This window comes from Penicillium hispanicum (genome assembly GCF_028827665.1).
Source record: "Penicillium hispanicum strain IBT 35686 chromosome Unknown utg000006l_segment0_segment0, whole genome shotgun sequence".
In the NCBI taxonomy this organism is placed as follows: domain Eukaryota; kingdom Fungi; phylum Ascomycota; class Eurotiomycetes; order Eurotiales; family Aspergillaceae; genus Penicillium; species Penicillium hispanicum.
The window spans coordinates 328193-346842 of NW_026623198.1; the positions used below are offsets into that span (position 1 = coordinate 328193).

At 44.9% G+C, this 18650-nt stretch overlaps 8 protein-coding genes across 8 annotated transcripts; 5 read left to right on the top strand and 3 right to left on the bottom strand.

Annotated features, from left to right (window-relative positions):
* Positions 1-604: 604 nt before the first annotated feature.
* N7459_006477 (uncharacterized protein) lies at positions 605-1132 on the top strand (the record flags this gene model as incomplete). Its single annotated transcript, XM_056945645.1, has 1 exon — positions 605-1132. One exon carries the CDS (start codon positions 605-607, stop codon positions 1130-1132), a length of 528 nt encoding a protein of 175 aa, XP_056797644.1.
* Positions 1133-1518: 386 nt separating this feature from the next.
* Positions 1519-2141, bottom strand: N7459_006478 (uncharacterized protein; the record flags this gene model as incomplete). The annotated part of the gene is made up of 3 exons (XM_056945646.1): positions 1519-1640; positions 1762-1902; positions 1967-2141. 3 exons carry the CDS (start codon positions 2139-2141, stop codon positions 1519-1521), a joined length of 438 nt encoding a protein of 145 aa, XP_056797645.1.
* Positions 2142-2774: 633 nt separating this feature from the next.
* On the top strand, positions 2775-3040 carry N7459_006479 (uncharacterized protein; the record flags this gene model as incomplete). The annotated part of the gene is made up of 2 exons (XM_056945647.1): positions 2775-2911; positions 2998-3040. 2 exons carry the CDS (start codon positions 2775-2777, stop codon positions 3038-3040), a joined length of 180 nt encoding a protein of 59 aa, XP_056797646.1.
* A 486-nt stretch (positions 3041-3526) lies between these two features.
* On the top strand, positions 3527-4175 carry N7459_006480 (uncharacterized protein; the record flags this gene model as incomplete). Its single annotated transcript, XM_056945648.1, has 3 exons — positions 3527-3548; positions 3648-4000; positions 4080-4175. 3 exons carry the CDS (start codon positions 3527-3529, stop codon positions 4173-4175), a joined length of 471 nt encoding a protein of 156 aa, XP_056797647.1.
* A 15-nt stretch (positions 4176-4190) lies between these two features.
* N7459_006481 (uncharacterized protein) lies at positions 4191-4684 on the top strand (the record flags this gene model as incomplete). The annotated part of the gene is made up of 2 exons (XM_056945649.1): positions 4191-4272; positions 4422-4684. The coding sequence occupies 2 exons, from the start codon at positions 4191-4193 to the stop codon at positions 4682-4684; spliced, it is 345 nt and encodes a 114-aa protein (XP_056797648.1).
* Positions 4685-5973: 1289 nt separating this feature from the next.
* On the bottom strand, positions 5974-7627 carry N7459_006482 (uncharacterized protein; the record flags this gene model as incomplete). The annotated part of the gene is made up of 2 exons (XM_056945650.1): positions 5974-6870; positions 6929-7627. The coding sequence occupies 2 exons, from the start codon at positions 7625-7627 to the stop codon at positions 5974-5976; spliced, it is 1596 nt and encodes a 531-aa protein (XP_056797649.1).
* Positions 7628-8421: 794 nt separating this feature from the next.
* Positions 8422-9099, bottom strand: N7459_006483 (uncharacterized protein; the record flags this gene model as incomplete). The annotated part of the gene is made up of 1 exon (XM_056945651.1): positions 8422-9099. The coding sequence occupies one exon, from the start codon at positions 9097-9099 to the stop codon at positions 8422-8424; it is 678 nt and encodes a 225-aa protein (XP_056797650.1).
* Positions 9100-16884: 7785 nt separating this feature from the next.
* N7459_006484 (arginase family protein) lies at positions 16885-17796 on the top strand (the record flags this gene model as incomplete). Its single annotated transcript, XM_056945652.1, has 1 exon — positions 16885-17796. One exon carries the CDS (start codon positions 16885-16887, stop codon positions 17794-17796), a length of 912 nt encoding a protein of 303 aa, XP_056797651.1.
* Between the last annotated feature and the right edge of the window lie 854 nt (positions 17797-18650).

Consider the following 18650-nt stretch of genomic DNA (forward strand, 5'->3'; position numbering starts at 1 on the left):
TCAGGCCAAGAGATAGATGGATACTGTGCAGTACCAAAATACCAAAAAATAAGCACGGTAGTATATTCAACATATACCAAGTAAGAATATATCTATTCCAAATTCCAGAGGTTCTTACCCTACCCCAAATTTATTAAAGTACATGAACCATACTAGGCACTCATACAGCAGAGCTGCTCGATCGGCTGATATGATATGCTGATAAGCACACCCACCGCCTTGGCCTTTCTCCCCGTCTCAAGCCGCCTGGCACAGAGAGCAGAATCCCAATTCTAATCCGAACACACCCTGTCAATGCTGGTACAAGTAAGCATACAATCTGGGAGACAAATATTATGGCTATCACGTACTAACAAGCCATCCAAGACCCATTGACCTCGACCACGGCAACCCTCTGAAACGACATCAACCCCAAGGAAAAGAAAAGCGCCGCTAGCACAATAATCGTCTCCGACGGACTGAAGGGGCGTCAACGACGCAGCGACATAAAAGCAACAACCGCACCGCCCACGCACATCCAGAAACCCAAGCCGCCCAACGCGCGAGCTCGCGCAGCACAGCCAACGCCTTCCAACATAACCAAACCTAGGCGAATCCCTCCACGATGACGAGCCCGAACCGCCTCCCAATCCGCACGCAACACTGCCGCTTCTGCAACCACCTCCTCCTCGCAACGACGCGGGACCTCTCCGCGCTCCCGCGCCGCAGCGCCGACGCCCAAGACAAAGCTATCATCCTCCCCCTCGAGCCCCCAACGGCGGAGACGGACGAGGCCGACGCCGAAGAACCAGGGCGCAAACCCCGCACAGCCCCCAAACACGCGACACTGCTGCTCTCGACGACGATACCGGACCGGCGGGCTACGCTGATCCGCCGCGAAGACGGGATTGAGAAGCGGGTGCTGTTGCGGTGCGGGCGGTGCCGGGTCGTGGTCGGGTATTACTTGGATAAAGTACACTGGGCTGCGTCGGCGCAGGGACGGGAGCAGAGACAGGCGGAGGGGGAGGATGGGGAGGAGAGGCCGCCGGCTGTGTATGTTCTTCCTGGGGCGGTGGTGGATACGGATAAAATGGGGGATGAGGCGGGTGGAGTTGGGGAGAAGGAGTGGAGGCAGTGGAATAACGAGGCATGATTTATCTGCCCTCTGGGGAGTGGATGGATAGGTTCGGGTGAGGGCTGTAGACAATACTCGAGCTGCAGGTATATACCACGCCATACGCCCCGATGCCAGGATCAACATGCAGGTCGAGAGACGGCATCTCAAAAGAAAAACTGAATTTTGATTGACCCGTAGACACACTCCGGACCTCGATGGATGGCAATAATACATTCACATTCACGATCAAATACAGTGTCGATCAATACAGTCCATCACGCCGAACGAAAGCCCTAATGCCATTCCGTTTCAAGTCCATTCCATCGCAGGAAAAATAGCAAAGAAAAAAAAGCAGCGCATATGCGTAACCATAAACATTCGTCAAAATCGGGAGCAAGAATACTTCAGCAAGGGTATCGGGATCAGTTGGCCAGAATGGTGCGCACGAGATCGGTGTAGTTGATCTCGCCGGAGCTGGTATCAACAGCCTTGAGAAGCTCGTCGACCTCGTCGTCGGTCATTTTCTCGCCCAGATTGGTGAGGACTGGAGCGCGCGAATGGTGCGTTAGCCTATGACTGCTTTCGCGGACCCCAGGATTCCGAGCCATGTCGAATGAAGCCCGTCGGGGTGAAGCCGCAGAGAAATAGGAAGGGTGGTCACTCACTGTAGCGCAGCTGCCCGACTCCAATAAAGCCCGTCATATCCTTGTCGAAGACCTGGAACCCGCGGCAGTACTCCTCCGGATCGCCAGGCTCGCGGAAACCACCGGGGCGGTTTAGCACCTTGAGGAAGGACTCGAAGTCGACTATTGACGCAGGGGCGCGTTAGCATCAAGGTTCATTGGCACACAGCACCGCGGGCACACTTACAGTCGCCGCCAATGGAAGTCTCCAGGTCACTGATCTCGCCCAGCGTGGGATTCTGCCCGCAAGCACGCAACAGATCGCCCAGTAGCTCGCCGGAGACGCGGCCAGTGCCACGGCGGTCGAAGAGCGAGAACGCTTCCTTGTAGTTGGTAGAGGCCTGGTCGTGCTTGTTAGCCATGGTGCTGGGGGGTTCCGCGGTGATGATGATAGCAAGCGATCGGATGGGAGATCGGGGTTCAAGGTGGTGGTACTGAGGGGGGTGACGCGGAATCCAGGGATGGGGGCGGAAGTCAATCCAGGGCGAGGCGATTCGTCAACATGCCACACGTACCATGCTGTTTCTTTTCGCGGATTTCTTTCTCGTTGATTCGCAACAAAGGAATTGATGAGGAGGCGACGAGAGACGGGGGGGAAACAAGTGGGAATTGGTTGGAGAGTGGATCAGCGCTGGTTGTTCGGGCAACGGACTCAGTAGCCTTGTTGACTAGACACTCGACTATACAGTATCTACGGAGTAACTCGGGGTGACGGCGAAAAGACCACGATTGTGCGTGGTCTTTCAAGGGGAAATCGTGGTCATTCCACCCAGCGCTCACGTTGGAGCATTAAATACAGCACTAGCCGATTTAGGTTTAGCGCACTTACAAAAGTAAGTATTCATCACACATCAAGGCCCTCGGCGCGTACATTATAGATCAAAGGTATAAAGCCAGTCAAAGTCTTGTTCAGATTCAGAACCTAACCCTTCGTATTACACATTTTTAAGTCACTTTTGAACATTCTGAGAACATTGAACTGGTCGACCGGTAAAATGCCTAAGAAAGGCCAAGCCAAGCGTGATGAAACCGATTGGAACTTATTTATCCAACAAGAAGATCCCGAAGTCAACGCGGATCATGCCGAATCCACGTTGAACACTGTGAAGCACATAGATCGCAACTTCAAACTGTAGGTTTGTCGCGATCTTGGTTCACTCAATTTCATTCAAACTATTGCTGATGAATCTAGATTTGTCTAACGCCTCATCCCACCAGACCCTTAACACTGGCTCAAGAATATAACTCTCAGAGTTATTGAAGGCTTCCTTCGCTGGTACCTCGAGAATCATAATATTGAATATCAGTCGGCATTCCTCGTCCTTGCGAGGTACTTTCGAATTTACTGGTGCAGAGAAATGCACCGCGAGTTCCCTTATAATACTGGTCGACGAATGACAAAGATAAGCACTATGTTGTTCGAATCAAGTCTCAATGGATTCTAATAATCAAAGCTTGTGTGTAGCACTCTGACCGACGAGTATGAGCTTGATATAGGGGCTAAAACTTAACTGGTATACAATATTGAGGATCTCTTGTTTTTGATATATCATCTTCTGGTTGTATGTGCAGTGGCATTTCCCACCTTTCGGTGCTAAACCCAGTTGAGTATATTGCGAAAAATGATGACTTCGACCTCGGCACAACCGGGGACCCTGATTGAGTCTTCTGGATATATAAGGAGTAATGATACACTGAAATAGAAAGATATTGAGTTGTACATAGTGAAGGACCCCGAAGATCCTAAATGCTAGGTTCTCCTTATAAGAGTCACTTATAGACTCAATAAAGGGAAAAGAAACAAAGGAGTACTGTAAGAGCAGCTATTGTTTACTAGATAAGTTTAAATCTGATATAAAGCAGGCCAGTTTTCATCTATACTGAGCGCAACGACAATCTTGGCCTTTATGTGATTCAGGATGTTATCAAATATGCCTTCCTTAATAATACCTTTGATAGCGAGCACATAAAGCGCCTAAGAGATATTTGGGACCTCATAAAGGTCCTAAAATATTATCTAAGCACCCCTATTCACTTTAAAAAGAGTGTCAAGGACACTCCTATCTTTAGAAGAGCTATGAAAAATAATGACAGTGTCTGGATTATAGACCCCCAATATGTATTAGATTATAGTAAATTGGCTGAATATAAGAAGTCTATAAGTTGCTCGGCTGGCTATAAAGAAAAAGGAACTCTTTACAAATACCACAAGGGGGCTACCGTAAACTTGAGTATGAATGCTTGAAGCTCAGTTTTTTCTCCGACGATATGAACTAACTAGTTTTATATAGGGTATTTAGACAAATATTCGCGAAACGCTATTATGGGTCACCAATAAAGCGGGATATTCGCCTACTATATCTCTGTTAGGGATAACACTCAGTCTATATTTATAGAAACACCAGCCAGAGATGCTTTACTTAAGCTTACTTGCAATTCCAGCCTTATATGTGATGCTTCTGCGCCGCAGTATCTTCCAGAAGAAGAAAAGGAGTGCATTAAAATAGATACAGAGCTCGATAAACTAAAAAGCCAATACAGAGCCTTCTATAATGACCTTATCGCGGAATATCACCAACTAACAAAAGCCTAGAAGGTTGATCCTGCACATTATAATCGATTCTGCAGACTTCAAAATCAAGTTAGGGCTAAGCAGAAAAGACTTCACAAGGATGTAAAAGACCAGATATACCACAATTTTTTCGAATATATCGGAAATTGTATCATCGATCAGAACTATCAAGGTATTCCTATGGAATTTAAGCCAGACACATCACATATACAGCCGGAACGAAGGGTTCTCGCTGACCTAGAATTCAAAAACAGAGATATGGATACTATCGACGATGCAGAACTGGTCGAAGACTACATTCGGTCACTAGAATTGCGACTCGAGCTTCACTAGCGCAACATACCCAAGCCATTAAGGAAACGAGTCAATTTTGAGACCACTACCAAGAAGCCGAACAAGCCTGCATCCATAATAAAAAGCTCGACTGGCCTTGAGTGTCTGGTGTGCTTAGGATATATATTATTTATATATTAAGCAGCAAGGCAGTTTGTGTATACTCGCAAGGACGGACTAAAGAAGCATTTCAAAACCTATAAGCTTCCTTGAATATTTCCGAAAGGTCGTTAGTGCGATATACCTGGCTATACAGAATTTCTATTTACTCTTCCGCAATACATGTTGCACCAAGCTGAATATCATAATATAATCCTCTAGGACAACTCTCGAGCTAAGAATCTTATAACACATTGGTCATTTGACAGTGATGGCCCTCAATGGGTCATATCATCAATTTTGCGTAGGACCTATTTAGGCTAGTAACTTACTACTGCATTCTTTTAATAAGTGGAGAACATTACCTATAAAATCTTTTTGAGCTAAAATAGCGAATTTGTTCATATTAAATAGCTGTAAAAATTAAAAGCAAGAGAATTATTTCATTAAGCTAGTCCAGTTTATAAATACTATATATTTATCTCAGGGCTGAAACAAGGCAATACAATTTTGGTGTCTGTCGCAATTAGAGTCAGCTAGGATTTAAAGCTGCTTCCATCTCTCCTCCCATAAAAAAAGAAACACGGGCCATTTCGGCACATAGTAAAGACCTCATTTAGTGAGAATGTTCTGAGAGAAAAGGCATCATCGACGACCCAAGCATACCATCAATCGTCAAGATCTTAAATCCACTTATATACTTGACTTGCCGTTTCCAGCCAAAAAAACAGCACCTCACACATGGCTATATCAAAAAATATGACCCCATTATAAGGAGGAAGTTTTATACATACTGCATAAAAGTCATCGGGGGTCATATCGACTATACATTTGCAAGCAGTGGGCGTCATTTCCGAAATTCGAGTGACTTGGTTTAAATGAGCTGGAACATTGTCTTGCACAATAGGAAGCGGGTGACTCGAGACCTCGGTGCCAAGGCCAGTTGACTGAAGAGGAGCTGGGCGATTGTGTACGATGGAATCATCACTGCCCACCATTCCAGTATCTTCGGCGTTTTGAAAAACTGTTGGCGGGTCTCTATCCCTGTTGAAAATTTGATCACCCGTGTCCTGTTCCCGCATTTGATCCATGTCGGTCAAATGGAAGTCAGAGAAGAAAGATCGAAAAATATCCCGCTTGACTGCAAAGGATGTTATGTTCTCTTGAGCTGTATGATTAGGCGAGTAAACTTATTCTAAGAATAAGTACTTTTGATCCAGAAAAAAAGTATCTGTGTCTGTCATCCCACAGCGGCGCTCAAAATTCCAGTTCTCAGACCTATCGCAAGTCTGAATAGGGACCGGTATCGTAGCAACCCGTGGAGTTATTGAGCCAAGAAATGAAGCGACTTTGGTGCTCCACTCGGACATTTGATTTTCCTCGTACTCAAAGAGCTCCGGTGGGCGGAGACGTCTAAGAAAACTTCGAATAGCAATGAAATCCGAGGAATTTGCGCCGGGCTTGAGTTGAGTTCCGGGTACAGCAAATCCAGTCTTGCTTAAAAGAACCCTAAGGCGCTGCCATAGTTCGGATCGATCGACGCACCGAGCCCTTGAGCTTTGACTGAATCCAAGGGGCCGTGAATCAGTTATTTCACAGAAGTGACGCATAGCGAAAAGAAATACCTGACGGTATGCAGACCAAAACCTAAAATTATTTCGGCCTGCTTTTTGCACAAAATCATTTTCTAGGGATTGTATATAGAAATGTCCGTTCCTGGGTGCTACATAATAATGAAGCATGGTCTGACGAATGGTGCCTTTGAAATTCACCGGGAGAATTTTCTTGACAATGTCAGTCATTGCTTTGAGATACTTCGCGTTTTCCAAGAAAGTCCTGAGGGATAGAATTATCTTTTCATAATTTAAGATAGCATATTGCATTTTGGACTGCAGATTTGGGTCTTTGACCATCGAAAATGCCGAGCCATCTTGAAAAATATCTTTTATATATCGGCTATCTGCCGCTGAAAGACGAGGACAGCGTCCTTCTAGCATTTCAAGGGTTGAGGAGTCAAGATGCTGCGGGGTTTGGCAGGTGAAAGACTGCCACGCGGAGTGAATCTCGAAGAGGAAGTCTGAGAGCTCCTATAAAACAATGAAATTAGTCATGCACAATCTTCTTCATAGAGCATAAATCTAATACCTCTGGGCATTTCAAGCTTGGAAGATGCGTCCCCATATGCCACGGAGTCCATAAAGCTGGAAAACAGAGAAGCGCATCCAGTCTCCTTCCCAGGCAACGGAATTCATCTTGGCTTTTCCCTTTCGGCTCGTATATCCGATTAAAGTCGCCACATTTAGTCGGTGACCATCTTGCGAACCACTCTTTCGCGGCGTTTGTCTCGCCCTTTTGCTGGTAATGGCGAATGTTGCGGAATATTTCCCCATCGTTGAAAGTATGCGTCCTCAAGTCGCATTCCCGCAGTCTCCTTCGGCAATCATCACTCAGCTTTTCAGTATCATACAGATTAAAAATCCACCATGTATCACTAGGCGCTAACCATTCACGGGCAGCAGCAATGCGATGCTTTCCTTGGAAGCAATGCAAATTCCAATTGTCTGGCAGGATAATGTCTTTTGGGTCTTCGCGGCTTAACTCTGCAACCAGCGGTTGGAGTTCCGAGGCTCTGATCTCACAGGGGATCCAAGTAAGTGGATCTAACCTACGACAGCCCTCATAGTCAAAGCGATGCAGAAGACGATCGACATTGGATTGATTGAAGGCACGAGAGCCGAATATGTCAATATCGTCGAAGAGAATTTGGTCTAGCTGATGGATCTTGACGGAGCCTATTTCAGCTGCTGACAGCTGCCGAGCAATTGTCAAGTCGTCAGATGTCATGAAGACAAAAAGTAGCTATTAGTCGCTTTTGAATGAAACTGGATAGTGATAGTGAACTCTGGCAGAATGGGGTGCTTTATAACCATCCGCTAGGGGCTTTGGACAGCTGGGAAAACTGTGGTCTTTATGATAAGATAGCCAGAGTTGACCTGGCCTTAAAAAATAGCCCTAATACCCCAATGCTGCCTATGCGAGGCTCAGGTCGACAGAAAACAGGCTGCACTACTGCCGAATTGTCACAGACCTTTTAAAACTTGATCCCACCGCTTTATAAAATCTCTATATGTGGCCGTCCTACGAGAGGGCTTATGATGTTTTTGTCTATATTTGACAAGGAAGTTTACTTTTAGAAGGTGCAAAATCGCAGGATGGATATGTCTTTAATTGCTTTGGACTAAAATAGGAAGAACGTCTCAATACCAACCACATCTCTGCTGAGTTTGCATCTCTCAGCGATATACCTTTTTCTGCCCTTAACAAAGGAGAGACTCAATTTCGTTCAATCCACCCAGGGCTTCCAGGAGACGTATAGTGCCTGAAGCCGGCGACTTTCGTTCAAGGCTGTCAGCCTTCTTACATAAGTCAAAAAATTGAACATAATGCTTCGCAATATGGGTGAACACATCGTCCAAGTCCAATAGCTTAAAATCTCTCCGATGACTTCACATTTTATCAGTATCCTGGAAATGCAAGGACATATAAGTAATAATATTCACTCACATCAAAGTCGACGATATCTTTTTACCAGCAAGAAGTATCACTCCAGAAGACAAGCGGTCGACTGCAACAGACCATCACCGGCCGATATTTATTTGGCGCTGGAGCTTGCGACGATGTCGCAACTTAGTTCTTTCACTAAAGTGCTTCCATTCTTCCGCAAATAGTTCGTCAAGAACCACATCCCAAGGTTCATTATTCTTTGTAGAAGAGGGGACTTTTTTGCCGAATTTGTACTCTTGGAAATTCGAGAAGAGATAGAAATAGGTCATTTCTAAAGGTATCGATCCTATTTCTTCTTTCAGTGTGTTGAGGCGCTTGGCGGCGGCAACGACCCGATCTAATACCGAGGTACGGGCGTTGTCTTCAGCGTGGATTTGCCGCCAATGAAGATATTGGTCTCTGAGCGACGTGATTTGGTCATTTCGAATAAGCTCATTTTCCTTAAGTGTAAAGTCTCTTCTGTTCAGCGGAGCTCGTGGAACAACATAGGTTTGAGTGTCCGGCTTGAACACGTGATTCAGGCCGGAATCGCCATCCGATATCGTTGGCACCACTGGCAATTCAGGGGTATCAGAGGCATTGGCTCGATCGTCAGTCACACCGTCTAAAATTTCAACTGGCGTGGATACGCTTTGCTTTTGAATAAAGTTTCTGAGTAAGATAACTAGATCCTCCTCGTCTTGTTGCCCTCGGGGATTGTTGATGGCTTGCCGAAGAAAAGTGGCGCCAAGTTGCGCTAGGGCGGTTTCCATGATGGAGAAAAAATGACATGAACCTCAAATCACAGGATTTAAGCATAAAGGGACTTTTTCTGCTTATTTATCGGGTTGACCTTCAGACCACGGTTTTCCTTTTGGATTTAGAAGGGATGACCCCGGCGTTTTTTTAACCACAGATTTTCCCTCATGTTACTATTTTTAGGACGACCACGCTTTTCCTTTAGGATATCGTGGGCAGGCCTGCTTCACCTGGCACAATCTCTCCTGTGATGGGCCACGGTTTCCCCTCCTTCTGGCTAACACAAGCAGGCCTGCTTCACCTGGCACAATCTCTCCTGTGATGGGCCACGGTTTCCCCTCCTTCTGGCTAACACAAGCAGGCCTGCTTCGCCTGGCACAATCTCTCCTGTGATGGGCCACGGTTTCCCCTCCTTCTTGGCTAACACAGGTAGGCCTGCTTCACCTGGCAGAATCTCTCCTGTGATGGGCCACGGTTTCCCCTCCTTCTGGCTAACACAGGTAGGCCTGCTTCGCCTGGCACAATCTCTCCTGTGATGGGCCACGGTTTCCCCTCCTTCTTGGCTAACACAGGTAGGCCTGCTTCGCCTGGCACAATCTCTCCTGTGATGGGCCACGGTTTCCCCTCCTTCTTGGCTAACACAGGTAGGCCTGCTTCACCTGGCAGAAAGAATCTCTCCTGTGATGGGCCACGGTTTTCCCCCTTCTTGGCTAACACAAGCAGCTACGCCTTTCTTGAGATAGACCACGGTTTACAAACGGCTTTTTCCTTCTCGGATGGACCACAATTTAGCTCAATTTTCTCAACTCGCTATGTCTTTCTTGAGAAAGACCATATTTTACCTCTCCAGGTTCACCACGCTTTTGATGGAAGTTCCAAGCTCTTATTCACTACGCTGCCAGTGACATTGCTCCTAGAATATAGAGCCAACCTAAATCCTGTTGCGTATTGCTACTCATTTCCTGAAGTTCAAATTGTAGATACATAGTGAGTCCTTCAACCATTTTCAATTGATTATCAGACAGCATGTGACTTCGCTAGTCTTTCCTTTGGAGCCCAGAATTCCTCTTTTAACAGGGCTGGCTGGAATTCCGTTTCAAAAAAGTCAATCTTCTCTTTATATATCAGAGCAAGATATCGACATTGGTCTCGTGTTTATAGGTCGGCGGAAACTGTACTGGATTAGATTCATAAATAATATATCCAGTAGAGCACCAAAACTTACCCATAAGAAGAAGTCTAGTTGGGCAGAAGCTCACTTCGTCTTTCACAATGTCTTGCAGATCTAGTTTTCCATAATGTTAAAGACCTCGTCTTCCTTTTTGACCTTCCTCTTTTTGACAAAAAGATCACCATATAGGATCACGAGGAGGGATTTGTCGAGCCGGACAAGTGTTGCAGTATACCACTTTCGTAGAACTCCAGTACAACTCAATCGAGCTTAGAGGGTCATTTTCGAGATAAAATATCACATTCTAAAAAGTCAAACAATGATCGGTAGCTACATATTGTGAGGTGAACCAGCAGCTTTATAGGGTTTTTCTTTTAGTGCTTAATAGCTAGTCCCGTCTATCCTGCGATTTCACTTCGTTATAACGACGATAAGGCTAGCTAAAGCACTAGGTTGTCACATTTAATTCAAACACTAATAAACGGCAGATATAATTCGTCAGTTTCATTTTAACAAATTGATGTGTAGTACAGAACATACAGAATAATTACGCACCTATTCTTCAGCTCTCTTCCACAAATAAATCTTTACTAACTCCAAAAAGAACAAATAGAAACATCAACAGACGCAAAGGATGATTAATTTTTCTTGAAGCACTAATTCAGCCCACATACAGTAAACAGTAAACCATAGCAACATACTGAACAGCAGAATAAAGCCAACGAATCTAGCCTTTAATATGATTTCGACTAACATTGAGGTGGAGATATTCCTAAATATAAACCCGAGTTCCAAATTGGTAAGTAAGAAGCTATCTTCTAAATCGGTATTTGTCCTGTAGGTGCCTTGGGTCAAACAGGGATTCCAATGGATCGCAGGCCCAGGTGGTTATTCTATAATGTTCGTAGCGTATAAATTCTTCCTCCTTCCCTCTTCCCCTCTTCCTTATACATTGAAGAAAAGGCCTTATGCGCTGACCAATAAAATCCTGCTCAGCAACGGCCTCACTTTTGACTAGAGGTCCACAAATTCGCTATACGTCAAGTTTTCTTCAAGGATCCCTTCACTGGCTTATCTCATCTTCAACGGAACCAACCTCTTCATATCATCCAACTCATCCTTCGATAAAAGCGAAATTCGATCATCAACTGATCCATTACCAAAGTATTTCCAGTCTAAAAAGGTCCAATAGATCTCATCAAACATAAAGCTTTTCTTGGCAGCTAGACAAAACCAAAACAATCCATTATCCATAGAATGCGCCATCTTGTTTGAAAGTCGTTAAGATTCATACAACTCTTTGTTCTGAATTTGCCGTTCTTCGCGAGATCGGAGAATATCAAGGAAAAGTTGTAGACGAGGGGTATACCGATCAAGAAATTGATTCAAATCCGGTTCCCAATCTTCTGGGGTTTCAAAAAGTAACCACCATAGCGCAGCATATATAAATTCAACGGGTGCCACATACGTATATTCCCAGTCGATAATACCCGTTATCTTAAAGTCTTCCTCGGAAATAAGCACATTCAATGGGCGCAAATCGTCACAGTAAAGTCGAAAAGGACCCAACTGCGCCACAGAAACTTAGCCAGCAATCTTGCGGAAAAGACAGCGAGCTATATACTTTTTCCAACAATCTTGCTCTCCATTCACGGCGTTATTGCGTTGATGTTCAAGGTGAAGAAGCTGCTGTGTTGCTAACTCTTAGTAATATTCGTTAGTAGAGCAGAAAATCTTCTTAGAAAATATTTTAGGAGGAATATTTCCGACGCAGACAAGTTCATTCATATTGAGAGTCAATGGTCTATTCGCCACTTTCCATGTTCCCGACTCTTGAGCAAGAGAACCAATGTACGGAAAAGGAGTTTTCGACAGTTCCAGCACAATATCTGCTATTCCCTTAAAGGCATTCTGAATCTCAGAGCCTGAGATAGTTAGATCTAGGCCCAGTGATCTTTCGATGCGCTTAGACAACAAAGTCCCCTCAATAAAGGTCATAACAATGTAAGGACCACAGCCCCAATTTCCTTCACCGAGAACGAAGGGGACCGGAATTTTGCTTTATTGGAAGAGAAATCTTATCACTGATATTTCGTTCCTAGTTTTCTCCGTGCGGAACCGACTCCGGCCTAAGATAGGAAACCGAACACAAACACGGCAACCATCCTCAAAGGTGACCGTGTAGCAGATGTTGTAAGCACCAATGCTAAAGTGGGATACCTCAATTACATCTGCGTTGCCTAGACGATGCTGTTTTGCAAGTTTCAATGGCAAAGCGGGTACTTCTTTGAAGAGTAGCTTTAGCCAACCGGCGAAGTACTTTTGACCTTGTTCCTCAGCCAAGTGGTCCCACTCCATGGTGAAGGTTAGTGGAAATGATCGGGAATCACGAAGCTGATAATACCAAAGTTCAGCTGGGCTGTTGTCCCAAGCCGGCCTTTTAAAGAGAGAACAGCAAACATCGCCAATAAACAGGGAGCCAGATCACATCTATCACGTGTGTGCACTAATTTCGGACTATAGATGATCCATGGCCATCTATCAGATATCCTGCCTAGCTCGTGTATACATATACCAGTACCCCTTTCATTCCTCACGATATGTAATCAGGCCCAAGGGCAGAAAAAAAATGACCGTCGATCTTTGGTACTAAGTTTCAACTATAATTTCAAATAACAAGCACCCTACTGCTTGCCCCAAACACATTGATAAGCAATCACCGGAAGACGATCCCCTTTGGAATTCCCAGATATCCCCAAGGTCAACATATTTCCAATACCGAGATCCTTGCTCAAATCTTTTTGTGATTTCGACGCTTGGCAGTGCTAGAATTGGAGGCCTGCTCCATAGCCTAGCGTTCTTGGGGCGAAATATTATCAAGCACCTCTTGAATCCCAAGCATTTCTTTGAGTTCCTTCTTTTTTGCTTCCGCTTGCTCTGCCGATGGGGTTTGTAATGCAATTGGGATGTCACCGCTGGTATTGCTCATCCAAAAAGGAAGGCGTTCAGGTTCGCCATTCTTGTAGAAGGCGTAGATGGAAGAAAGAATGTCGCGTGCTCTCTGGGCCTTCTTTTTACCCTCCATAACGTGGCTTCGTATAGCGCGAGTTGAAAGACAGACAGGCTTAGGGTGATGTAATGATCGCGATGGTGATTGTTGTTTCAATGAATTGTTTTTCTCACTGAGTTCTATTGGGCATTGCTGTCAATTTATCTACCTAGGTCGTATGGTCGTGAGCATGTAGCATCATCAATAGATTTATGCTTCAAGACAATACAGCGCCGCTAAGGAATAATCTTCAGAGAACTGCCAGTCTTATTCACCCTTCTCATTCTCATCGAATAACGTAGGCAGCATATAGAGCTGATTCAAGGCGACCTCAATGATTTCGATCTTTCATTAGCACTGTCCTAGCCTTGGCAAAATAGAATGTGCACCTCAGCTCGTCCCACGGGCCTTTCCTGGCCTATTAAGATCAACAGTCATCTTTCTGTTTATGGACTTACAGCGGCTATTGTGGAGAGGCAGCTGGTTCTAGACCTGTCTAGACCTATATAAATGTTCCATTCATAGCTTTCAGCATATATAATCATGCAGGTCAAGTTCTACTAACCCGATCCGGTGACCCAGACTCTGGGTCACCGGATCAGGTAAAAAGGCGGGGTAATAGAGTCAACAGTTCGCTCAACTACAATGGAGATTGAGTGACTGTGACTTCACTGCCGGGTCATCTGCACTTTGGTTATTGGTTCATTCATGTCACAAGAGCTGAATTCAAAGGTAATGTCTGGTTGATTGCTGGTGAATGGAATACGGGAGCAAAGCAGAAATCGAGAATAACGAGGAGAGCAGATGCAGAAAGAGAATCAGCGAACGACTTGAAAAAGGAGAGATAAGCAGGGGTTAAATGTTAAAAGTGAACTATGTGACAAATATGCAGTTCGGGCAATAGTGATCACATGTGCCCAATTTCCTTCTGAGCTTTCCCCGCTCCACCTGTGAACGCTGCAAAATGAATGAAATTTGCCTCAACGTTAACTATTTGTCCACTGTCCCCTTCACTCTCCAAAGCGATGGACAGCAGTCGTCTTATTGATTGCCAAGGTGATGAATCTGCTTATATTCAGCACCTTGAATTGCGCGTTCTTCAATTAGATCCCGATCTATCCCATTCTTCTCAGTCCTAAAGCAGGCCTTGCATGATATGTCAAAACCCAAGTCTCTACGAAAACTCAACAAGAAGCTCACAAGTGGTTTCTCGTAATGATCTTCCCCAGCAGTCTCCTGAAAATACTCTCCTAATTATCCCATGCGGACCGCCGAACTGGGGAAAGCTACCAGAAGGAATAAATTCTTCTGCGCTGAATCGGACCACAATCCCGAGCGAAAGATTCCATGGAAATTTGACAAGAAAAATACGGGTTTCCGCTGTTGACAGTCTTCCTGACCAAGCGCAGTCTACGGAGAATTCCCTCCCAATCTCATTGGAATCGCCAAATGGGGGAGAGCTGCCAAATAGAAGAGACTCTTCGTCGATTATTCCCGCGCCAACAAAGTCCAAAATATTGGCAAATTTTGACTCATTTGTATCTTTGGTCAGCAAAATATCCGGATCTGAGGATTGGGAGGAATGGATGCTCACTGATGAGCCTAAACGAAAAGATATTGTTTTCAACTTGGTGTTTATTTAGAATCTTTGAAGGCAGTAATATAAAGAGACTTACCCACCTCATAGCTTTCCGTATTGTTCTTGTGATAGCATTCAAGACAGCGAACTTACTGCTTTCGGGCCTTCAGGGACTTAATCCCCTAGCGACTGTACTAGACCAGGCGAGATTTTTTACTTTCATCGATGAGCCACATTCTGACGTACAGAAGAGAGACTTGACAACTACTCCTTTAGTCGCAAGTCCAACACCGATCATTGCTGAGGCCTATGGTATTCATGGCTTAGGTACAACAGTCATCGTAGGTATATTGAACTCAAGGAGAGGAATTCAAAAACGTTATTCACCACTGGATGGTCACTTTGAGTTTTACTTCAGACTAACGATGTTATAGATGCGTACTTGTCTTGTGATGTAAAAGGAGCTACGCACGCGTCTTGCCATACCTCTAAAACGATTCCTGCTTAAGGCACATTTGAATTGGATGCAGGTACCTAACCTTTCGGCGGACACCTCTTTTGCTGGAGAAGCTCGAGCCGCTATGTTTCACACCACGGGCGACCGGAAGCATATTGAAGGCTTTTTTTTGATCGTCTTCATACTGTCAGTCATATTTCGCTATTTTGTATATGTTATATGCACTCCAAAGAGCGAGGTCGTTGCTTTTCATTCTCATGATGATGCATACTGACCAACATCAGCACGGGGTAGTATCGCTATAAGAAGAGAAAGAGTGCAATGTGTTCTACTGACAGAGGATTCTGAAGACTTTCTTTGGTTCATGCCGAGTAACTTCTCCATGATGTTGAGACCGTTGACTATTCATATATGGTACACATAGTAGTTTCTATTGAATTACGAGCAAAATATGTGCTCAATATTCAAATCGATTTTATGTGTTGGTAATCATTTAAGAGATAGCCAAAAATCCACATTATATTGTGTCAATGCCTTAAACAATATCTATACTTGTCATGGAGTCATCACGAGGTTGGTTTGCATATAGGATCGAAAAGCGGACATCGATCTCAGGTATTTAGTAAGCTTGGATATTCAAAGACGGCGTGTTATTTACATACATTGTGGAGACGATCAGGGGGAAAGGATATTTCGTATATGTGTATCCCGTCTTGTTGTTGACGTACGATAGTGACGTGCACAACGAGGAAGCCAAAGCTCTGAGCGATTCTCGAAATAATGCTAAACATGACGAAGGAAATTTGTGATTGATGGTATAGGCGGCGAGTTGGCAACAAACATAGTACTTACTGTACAGTAGTTTTCGGAATCAGTCTGATCTCACACTCTTTGCACTTGATTCCCTAGGAAATAAGTCTCAAATACGCTAAGCCTTTTTAGGGTCACCGCTTAAATAACAAGGCAGAACTGCGGTGGTAATAACTAAAACACTGCCCATTCTATAATGATACACTGAACCTCTTAGAATCGCTTAGTAGATCTGGCGATCTCGGAAGATCGGCTGCCTGCTTTCTTGCCTCCCCACCAGTTCCAGATTACTATTTGCCCTTCTTCTTCCTATATGTAGCGCAGATTTCCTGTATTCGCCACAGATGGCTGTGCTTAAGTTACTCAGTAAAAAGTCTATCCTGGGTAGGGAAATATATATATATAGCACTTCATCCCCAATAGGCTGTGTAATCTGTGGCGCGTTGCCAGTCTCGTGTTGAACTTGGCTTATACCTCATAGTATGTGCTGGTGAATTTTATTGGATGGTCTTGAGAGCTTAAGAAACCTCTCAGATGTTCTCAGTACGATCTCTGTATAGAACTTGGCTCATTGTTGTCTGCGAGGACCTCCTAGGTATCGTTTCTCAACCTATGAGGTGACTTGTGGAGACTTGCTTACAAATCAATACAGAGTCAAGAACCTAACACACACACTGCTTAATTTCAACCCTTTTTTAGCCCCTTCCCTAAACCCAGCCAAATCCGTGCCGCCATGTCCGCTAATACCATCACCATCATTTTTTCTCCTTATCATGTCGGAATACGTGATCATCGTGTCGGTAATGGCCCGCACCGCATACTCTCCTTGGGGGTGATTCAAGAACTCCAACAGCTTGGAGTGCAAGTTGAATTTAACGAAATTGAACCAGTGGACGATTTCGAGGGCGAAATTGGACGCAGTTTCGAAATTTTGCGACGTATATCCAAAGCGGTGACTTCGGCTGTTGCGAAAGCCAGCTTTCCATTGATACTTTCTGGGAATTGCATGGCAAGCACCGCAGTAGCCTGTGGGCTTCAAGCCAGAGACTTGGCGTTCATATATTTTGACGCGCATGATGACCTTGATTCGCCGGACGTTAACGAAAATGGGTACTTTGACGCTATGGGGTTGTCTATGTTACGTGGAGAGAGCTGGAAGACTTTGATGAACACCGTTCCCGGGTTTCAGCCATTCTCCTACGATCGGTTCCTCTATCTTGGCCTGCGTGATCAGTCACAGTTACAGAAGCAACGAGTTATCGATGCTGGAATGTGTGCAGTCTGGGGTCATAGCGACCAAAAGGTGGACTTTGTGAGAGAGTTAGAAGTTCATCTCGATGCGCGGTCTTACAGTCCGGCCCTAGTGCATCTCGACCTCGATGTACTAGATGCTTCGTACGGCAAGGTCAATGATTATCCATCCGAAGGCGGTATGTTTGAGTCCGAACTTATTGCATGTATGGCTATGCTACCTAAAAAAGCTACGCCAAGGAGTCTCACTGTTTGCTCTTTTGATCCTAATGCTGGTGATGGGGATAAAATTGCCAGTATTGCTGTCCGTGCCATAACAAGTTTTACCCGCTCCTTACTAGAGATGGGTCTTCTGAGTTCCAATGCCTCAGGGTATGGAGGTCAAAGCAAATGATCGTTTACAGAATGGGCAGAATTGAAAAACTAAACGGGCTTTACTGTTGTGTAAATACCTTGTATTAGAGCCGCGTTCCAGATTTTCACAGATTGTTGCGGATCTTAATGAGAGCCTGCTTACTGCATCCAGCCTATTTGGTCATTTCATACATAGTGGATGAATCATTCCCTATCATATGCGTATAGGAAGTAGCCTGGAGAGTCTTAGAGCGATGTCGTTTATACTATAAACGGGTATGCTGGAATCGTGCAGAAATTTGCGGATCGTGAAGGTGAGTGGAGGATAGGTTCGTATAAAATACATCATTCATGGTCCTGAAAACGTATTGTAAGTTTCAAAGCCTATCTTGGTAAGCGGTCTGTATTTGGAGGCTCAGATAATATCCAATCGGAATTCGCATAATCTGGATTTATTTTCCGATAATTAAGTCTGAAGAGATAAGGTCAAGCTGAATTTGAAAACTACTGTATTATGTGTTGCCCAGGGATCTACGCCGAGAGCTCCGGGGGAAGGTTGGCGACGCGTTTAATAGCATGGCAACCTTATTGGGAGGATCTGGAGAAAGGGGAACTGCTTCCCGTGCCAAGACGGTCGAGGCTGTCCTGGACTTTGCGGAGGCATCACAGCGATTTCGAAGCCGCGCGCCATGAGGGCAGCAAACCAAGCAATGAGGGCCACTTGGCCACGACAGGCCCCGACGAGGCTCTAAGTTCGTTTTGGAAGTGGTACACGAACATGTATTTCTAGATGTATATATAGTTGGGGTAGCCTGCATATCACTTCGGTGAGGGGTCAGGGTAAATGAATTACACACACACACACACATACTGTATTATGTGCAGAAAAGAATA